The 8,664-nt window shown below is 44.6% G+C and overlaps 1 protein-coding gene across 3 annotated transcripts in view; it reads right to left on the reverse strand.

Moving 5' to 3' along the window:
- Positions 1-8,435, reverse strand: part of FBXL20 (F-box and leucine rich repeat protein 20) — a 103,861-nt gene extending 95,426 nt beyond the window's left edge. Inside the window, exon 1 of one of the 3 annotated variants that reach the window (XM_041724965.1) lies at positions 8,183-8,435. In XM_041724965.1, coding sequence (XP_041580899.1) covers positions 8,183-8,230 — 48 coding nt within the window. In that variant the 5' untranslated portion in view covers positions 8,231-8,435. Of the gene's footprint in view, positions 1-7,335; positions 7,659-8,182 lie in introns of those variants that run through there. The other 2 variants (XM_041724966.1, XM_041724967.1) reach the window with 2 other exon arrangements.
- Positions 8,436-8,664: the final 229 nt, after the last annotated feature.

Consider the following 8,664-nt stretch of genomic DNA (forward strand, 5'->3'; position numbering starts at 1 on the left):
AATTTTAAAAGTTACATAATTAAGTAAGATGAATGAACCACAAATACTATTGCACAGTTCAATACCACCACCTATTGTTAGTTGCTATTAGGTTAAAATCTTTTATCAAATGGGCCCAAGTGCACTAATATATAAAACTGTAAAACCAAGTTGTATGCCTTCATCTTTCTGAGTCAGTTTTCTGGTAGGGGGTCTGATCTAAGAATCCAAGTCTGGAAGGCCAAGTAGGAAAACAGTATAAAGACAACTATGCACAAGCAGCTAAATTTGGTCAGTTTAAGGGCATTCTTTCTTCTTCCTCCCTCCCTTGGATTTTCCTGGTGTAACGGAATATTTTATTTTGAGCATCTAAAAATACCCTTCCAAAACCGCAGTACTAGTTAGATTACTGAAAATTTTAATTCAGTTCCCAACCTGTCACCAGTTGGGAAACAGTAATCTAAGGGCTGGGAATGGAATCTGTGGCCTGTAATAAAAATACTTAATAATTTGCAAGAAAAACAAGACCAAGATTTGAAAAAGACACACTCTGGAGACAAAAATAGAAGGATTTTATAAATTAAGATTAGGGTGGTTGGATGGCTCAGGTCATGAACCCGGGATCCTGGGATCAAGTCCCACATCAGGCTCCCCTCAGGTAGCCTGCTTCTCCCTCTGCCTTTCTCTGCCCCTCTCTCTGTCTCTCATGAATAAATAAATAAAATCTTAAAAAAGAAAAAAGAAAGAAAGAAAGAAATTGGGATGCCTGGGTGGCTCAGCGGTTGAGTGCCTGCCTTTAGCCCAGGACGTGATCCTGGAGTCATGGGATCGAATAGCACATTGGACTCCCTGCATGGAGCCTGCTTCTGTCTCTGCCTGTGTCTGCCTCTCTATGTCGGTCATGAATAAATAAAATCTTTAAAAAAAAAAAAAAGAAAAATTAAAAAGCGACATCAACACTAACAGCAAAAACTGACAAATGGCCTAAAACATAAGAATATAAGAATTTAAAAGTGTAAATACTTCTAAACACTTCTAATACCAATTAATAAATGAAAATCTTCAATGTAGAAATAGCTTACATCTGGAACACCTGGGTGGCTCAGTGGTTGAGCATCTGCCTTTGGCTCAGGTGGTGATCCTGGGGCCTCAGGATTGAGTCCCACATCAGGCTCCCCACAGGGAGCCTGCTTTTCCCTCTGCCTCTTTGTGTATCTCATGAATCAATAAATAAAATCTTTAAAAAATAAAAAAAGAAATAGACTACATATAAAAATGTATGACTTAAATATCAAGAACACTTTGTAAAGTTTATGCCAAGTTAAAAAAAATTTTTTTAAGATTTTATTTATTTATTCATGAGAGACACAGAGAGAGACAGAGATACAAGCACGCTCCATGCAGGGAGCCAGACATGGGACTTGATCCCAGGTCTCTAGGATCACACCTTGGGCCAAAGGCGGCACTAAACCAGTGAGCCACCGGGGCTGCCCAAGTTAAAAATTTTTAACAACAGAAAAGTAATTTTTAAAAATATTTTATTTATTTATTCATGAGAGACACAGAGAGAGAGAGACTGAGACATAGGCAGAGGGAGAAGCAGGCTCCCTGTAGGGACCCCAATGCAGAACTCGAACCCAAGACCCCAGGATCACCACCTGAGCCAAAGGCAGATGCTCAACCCTGAGCCATCCAGGTACCCCAGAAAACATAATTTTCAATGTGTAATGATTTATCTTATGTAGACTGTAGAAAGAAAGAAACATGTTGATTTTTAGATAATGAATTACTACAGTAAGGACATAATACAACATACCATGCTTCAAAAAGTTAAAAGGACCTATAATTATAGAATAAACACCAATAACACTATTTAAAAACCAAAACCAAAAACACACAGATTGTCTGAATGGGCCCAAAAAGCCTAGACCTCTAATTTGGACCTTGGATTATGTTAAATAATTGCTTTCAAACCAGTGTCTAAAGTGTTCAAAACAAAATCCCTCACTTGTACTAGTATTCTTTCCCCTTGCAAGGCTTTTCAAACAGAATGAAACAAATGGCTGTTAACGCACTGGAAAAATGTATAACATTTTCAGTGTGCACCAACTAGGAAAATATGGTCATTTACTATGCAGAGTGTTCTTTAGATCAGAAGATAAAACCTTACAGGAGAAAAAAGGTAATTACTGCAGCCTTAGTAGTACTGTGCAACTCTGCCTACAAACTCTAACAATGCACTAGAGAGGCTGTTTTAGAAAAAAATAGCCAAGAAAATGTGGTCCTCTGCTTTTATTTTAAAATTTACAGATTCAGGGACACCTGGGTGGCTCAGCAGTTGGGTGCCTGCCTTCGGCGCAGGTCGTGATCCCAGGATCTGAGATCGAGTCCCACATCAGGCTCCCTGCGAGGAGCCTGCTTCTCCCTCTGCCTATGTCTCCCTCTGCCTATGCCTCTCTCTCTCAGTCTGTGTCTCTCATGAATAAATAAATAAATCTTGGGATCCTTGGGTGGCTCAGCAGTTTAGCGCCTGCCGTGGGCCCAGGGCATGATCCTGGGGTCCCGGGATCAAGTCCCACATCGGGCTCCCTGCGTGGAGCCTGCTTCTCCCTCTGCCTGTGTCTCTGCCTCTGTGTGTGTGTGTGTGTCTCTCATGCCTCTGTGTGTGTGTGTGTGTCTCTCATGAATAAATAAATAAAATCTTTTAAAAAAATAAGTAGGGATCCCTGGGTGGCGCAGCGGTTTGGCGCCTGCCTTTGGCCCAGGGCACGATCCTGGAGACCTGGGATCAAATCCCACATTGGGCTCCCGGTGCATGGAGCCTGCTTCTCCCTCTGCCTGTGTCTCTGCCTCTCTCTCTCTCTCTGTGACTATCATAAATAAATAAAAATTAAAATAAAAAAAATAAAAAATTAAAAAAATAAGTAAATCTTAAAAAAATAAAATAAAAATTACAGATTCATAGGATTCTGTAACAAAAGGAATCTTAACAATTGATTCTAACGTCTTTGTTTTGCAAAGGAGAAAAATGACCAAACTGGAGAAATTAAGAAAAATGACCAAAATTATAGTTAGTTGGTGGGAAAAATCAAGATTAATTAACATCCAATTCTCTTGACTCCCAATGCAGTTATGTTCTTTCAGCCATACCACATTTTATGATTTTTGTTTTTCTTTTTTTAAAGACTTTATCTATTTACTTGAATGAGAGAGCAAGCGGAACACACAAGCAGTGGGTAAAGGCAGAGGAAGAAGCAGGCTCCCAGCTAGCTGAGCAGGGAGCCTGATGCGGGGCTTGATTCCAGGACCCTGGGACCATGACCGAGTGCCTGGTGCCCCATGATTTTTCTTATTTTGGACAAACTGACTTGTGAAAATGAAGCAGGCAAATAAGTATTACAATTTAATCTTACAGGCTGCAATATTATACATTTATCAAAGAGGCAGTGAGGTAGAATGAAAAAACAATAATGAACAGAGATTTAAAGTACCCAAATTGGAGCTTATCATTTCCTAACTATGCGACTCTTTAACATTTCCAGGTACTGATTAAACTGTAAATAGTATCTGTGATGTCAGTTAATGTTGTCACTATAGATAATGCTAGACTTTTTAATGAACCCAAATAAGATATTTTCCTCCAACAGCACCTATCATCTTATAATGGAGCTAAGAAAATGATGAAACAGAGAGGCTTTACTGAAAAAAATCTAACCTTAGATTCAAGGCCTAGCTTAGATATTTATACATGTCTGTCACTAATCGCACTGAGTATTAAGATAACACATTATAGGCGTGCCTGAGTAAGTCAGCTGGTTAAGCATCCAACTCTTGATTTCAGCTCAGATCATGATCTCAGGGTTGTGATATTGGGCCCCATGTAAGGCTCTGCACCGGGCATGGAGCCTGCTCCTGCTTAAGATTGATTCATTCTCTCTCTCTCTCTCTCTCTCTCTCTCTCTCAATCTCTCTCCCTTTGCCACTCCCCTCTCTAAAAAAATTTTTTAAAGATAACACACATTTTAGTACTTCAAATGAAAAGCTTCATTCTTGAAAGCAAAGACAAAATAAAATATACTGGATGAAGAAATTTAGAAAAGTTCTTTTCCACACATTTTTATGGGGTTTTATTATGCCATGTTATTCTAAAAACAGAGCAGAATGGCAGAGTGAAGTTAAAAAATGCAGGTTGGAATCTTGGCTCCCCACTTACTAGCTGTGCAACTTCAGCACTTCTTACGCCCTAGCTTATTCCTCAACTGTAAAACAGAACTGTGACTAGAAGAAACTGAGGTAAAGCATCCAGCTCAGTGCCTGGCATGTAGGATTCAATAACAATTATTAAATGTGAAAGGAAATTATGAAGATTTGTCACAAAACAATGTATACTATAAGCAATGTAATAAAAAGTATTTAGATGAGGAATTTCAATTGAGAGATACATTAGTCAGCACCCATTAGGTTAGCTTATAAGTGTTATTTTTGTAGAAATTTAATGCCAAAGTGATACAACAAAGAACAACAATATTTTTCACATCTCTGTATCTTTTAAAATCTTTTACCCAACTGTCATCTACTTTGGCTATTCTACAGAATAGCACCATATTCTGATGCTATTCTACAGAGTACTAAGAAGTACTCCCTTCATTTGTTTGTTTTTACTCCCTTCGTTTTAACTTAAAATTTTTTTCTACAGCTCTAACCCTGAGCATGAGATTTAATGGGACCTGTGGTTACAACATCCAAAAGCATAATTCACCTAATATTCCTTATAATAAGATTTTAATAAACCAACTATAAAAAGATAAACTTCAGTTATCTTCCACCCAGAAAAAAATAAGTGACCAAGAAGAAAAAAACAATCTCACTTTCTGTATTAAGCACAATTTGAAATCAGTTATTATTGGCTACAAAAATTTCCTACCCTCACAAAAATTCTTAGGGACAGGCTATCTGCTTACAATCATAAAATTATGAGTTCTTTAAAAACCATTCTATAATTTTGAGAATCAAAAAAATAACTTGTAAGTATTTTAGATATGAAAATCATGCTTTATTTTGTCTACATGTTTTATCCACTCAGACTAAATATTTTAAATTTTTTCTATGAATTAGTAAGTTTACTACTTCATAAGAGGCCTAATAGTTTGTTTTACCACTTGTAAATTAGATCAGTAAAGAAGTAAATGGGAAAAAAAAGGGGGGGGGTGGTAAATGACTTTAAGAAATATTCTGATAGGGCAGCCCAGGTGGCTCATTGGTTTGGCACCACCTTCCATCCGGGGCGTGATCCTGGAGACCCAGGATAGAGTCCCACGTGGGGCTCCCTGCATGGAGCCTGCTTCTCCCTCTGCCTGTGTCTCTGCCTCTCTCTCTGTGTGTGTTTCTCGTGAATAAATAAAATATATTAAAAAAAAAAAGAAATATTCTGATAATGAAACTCATTAACACATATCATTTCCAGCCTTTCCCATTTGTGTTCTGGCATGGACCACTTTACATCACAATAAAAGACCAGAATTTTTATTTATAAACCAAAAGCCAATCATGACTATAGGAGGGTTTTTTTAATCCCCTCGTATTCTTTATCTTATCAGACACCTTTAGAAAGCTTCAGTTGATTTAGTTTAAGGTAAATAGATATACTTAATATACCTGATAAGGTGATAAATCTTATTATCATAGTACTACCGCTACAGGTAAACTACAAAGTAAAATATAAGCTAATTATAAAAATAGGATGCAGCGGGGCAATTTTAAAAACACATACTACAAAAGAACTCCTCCCAACAATAACTCACTCAACCTAAATAGCAAAATGATAAAGAGCGGACTTCAACGGCAAAAGGCTAGCTCCCACTCAGTTCTCAGTATTTGGTTTCTCTTTCAAGGTTTCTGTTAACTGCTAAAAGTCCACTCCAGTAATTTTAAAGATGGTCTCGCCTTTTAAAGTACAGTAATAGTGATTATGAAACCACCATAAGTTAAGCTTATTGAATCTACTCTAAGGCAATCTAAAGTTCTGTTAAACACCAAGTCACATCTACCATAATATTTTCTTCCTACGATTAAATATGAAAAGTCTGAAGAGGCCAATTTCTTGATTTTCTCCACTCCTCATCTCCAACAGTAATACTGTAGAGCTCTGAATTTAAACTCCTCCCAAAGACTTCCTATACCTCGCTCTCTGCGGATATATGAAAACATATTCCCCATAAGCATAAAAAGAAACCAACGAACAGACTAAAACTGAAGACCCTTAGGTGATTTCACCCTCCGCACCTAGCTGGCAAGTTTCCTGCAACTTTTGTCTCATCGTCTTAGTTTCACCCTGCAAAAGGAAATGAAGAGGAAAAACACCCAAGCTAAGCTGTGAGTGATCCCGGGTCAGTCTGATCTCTGCCAGAAAGGGCCAGGTAACATTTACTCTTCCCGTTGTCTAAGTTTCTTTCTCTTCTCCCCTCGGTAAACCTGGTGGTATACTACCCACACCACCGCAATTCATCTATAGTTAGGATACTTCACTTCCCAAAGGAATCACTTCCTTAACACGATGACTATTCACTGAAGACGCTTGCAGCCCTTTTCCCACTTTCCTCATCCATTCCTCAATTCCACAGCTACAAACCTCTCTCGCCAAAGGAGCAAAAGTTCTTAAAGAACTTCTTAAAGAACGGATTTTCTCAGGGCTCTTCGACCTTCGTCCCAATCTCAAAGCCCGCATACATCTAAGAGTTCCCAGAAACAATGAGCTGCAAAAGTACAGACTAAACGGGAGAGAAGAGGAAGTATCAGAACAATACCGAACAATACGCAAACCAAACACGGCACCGAAAACCCGTGGTCGTCTCCATCATCCACTCTACCACCCCCACCACTTCCCTAGTTTAACCGAGGTCTCGCCAACTCCGAGAAATGGCCTCCGGGCCCGTAATTCCCCCCACCCCACCCCACCCCACCCCCCTTTCACGACGGGTAGAAAGAAAAGCCAGCTCCGGTTGATCGGAGCTGTGATGCTTTTTCTGCCGGGTGGAGGGAGGCAAGCCAAGGGTTGTGTAAAGAATGGAAAGCTGAGTGATACTGGGGGGAGGGGGAGAATTAGGGCGCCAGAGCTAATCCCTTGCCGGGGCCCGCTGGTGGAACAGGCAGGAGGCGACCAGCCCGGAGGACTAGGGAAGCTGGGCTGCAACCGGGCTTTCGGGGCGCGAGAAAGGGGGGAAGAAGTCCGGCAGCCCCGGCGGTCGGTGGGTGACGGCGCCAGGCAAGGGAGGAGGCTCCGTGCGGAGAGGCATTTTCGGGGCAAACAAGGGCGGGAATCGCCTTGCTCACGCCGCCCCGGCACCCCCAGGCTCACACCTCAAACCTGCTCTTGGTCACTCCGTTCACGTCCCTCCTCATGGGGCCGGCGGGTGCGGCCGGGGCCGGGCGCTGCGGCGTGCGGAGTGCAAAGACTGGGGGCCCGGGGCAGGCCCCGGAGTTCCGGGAGCGGGAGGAGGTGGAGGAGCTGCGGGCGGGGGCCGTCGGCGGGGAGGAGGAATCTCTGGGCTCCGGCGGGGCCTCCTCCGCCTCCCGCAGAGCCCGCGGCGGCGGCGACTGCTCGTCGCTAGCTCTTCTCTCCCCTCAGCCTCAACTTCAACCCAAAACAAAAACACTCCCCACCTGCCAGCAACGCCGCTCCTCATTGGGCAGAGCAGCCCGGGCCTCGGAACGGCGTGGGGAGGGGAGGAGGAGGAGCGCGCGGCGGCGGCGGCGGCCACGGCGGCGGCAGCGGCGGCGCGGGACCGCCCCTCCCCCACTCCCGGGCTCAGCCCGCGACGGTCCGCCCGGGAGCAGCCGGAGCGTGGCGGCGGCGGCGCGAGCCCGCTCTTGCCTCCGAGGCGCGCAAGCCCACCGCGAGAAGGAGAGGCAGGGAAGTGCCTATCTGTCTGTGTGTATTTGTGTATGGGAGGGGCAGTGGGGAGGGAGCGAGTGCGCGCGTGCTCGCGGACTCGCGAGTGAGCAAAGCAGGACAACTGCACACAGCACCGGAGCCTACCTAATCCCCTTCGCGGGGAGACGGCACGCACCCACCCAGCAAGCACCTGAGCTTTCGGTCTAGTCCGTCCAGCCTCCTAAGTCTGGTCGCTTCTTCCCCGCTAGCCTGTGCAGCCACATAGATCCTTCCCGGCCACCCAACTCCCTTCCCCTTTCCCCTATCACTCACTGTCGCCTTGAACCCAAAGTGCAGCAGGCGGTCCCTGCTCGGAGCCATTTTCCTCCTCTTTCTGGTAGTCTCTAGATTGAGGCAGTGCTGCTGCCGCCGCCGCTGCCGCCGCCGTTGCTGTCGCTGCCGCCGCCTCCCCCGCCCCCGTGGATTTCATTACCGGGTGTTGCAAGGAGGCCTGGGGGGCCGCCGCAGGGCGTGGGTCTCCCGGTGCATGGATCAGGAGACTGGGGGGGGCGGGCTGGTTGCGCTACCCTCTGCTCCAGGAATATGCAGCGAGGCCGCGCCTCGTGCCTTGGGGTCAGGGGGTGCAGCGCAGGAGCTGGGCGTCCATTCCTTTTAGCTGGGGGAGGGGCGCGCTTGGGAGGTTGGGGGGGCCAGTGAGGCTGAAGGGCCTTTGGCTTCCCCCGCCCCTCCGCCACCAGACCGCGGCTGGCGCCCAATGAGCTCTAGTGCCTGCTCGTCCTCCAATCAGGGCTTTG

Source organism: Vulpes lagopus, chromosome 12, assembly GCF_018345385.1.
Source record: "Vulpes lagopus strain Blue_001 chromosome 12, ASM1834538v1, whole genome shotgun sequence".
Classification (NCBI taxonomy): Eukaryota; Metazoa; Chordata; class Mammalia; order Carnivora; family Canidae; genus Vulpes; species Vulpes lagopus.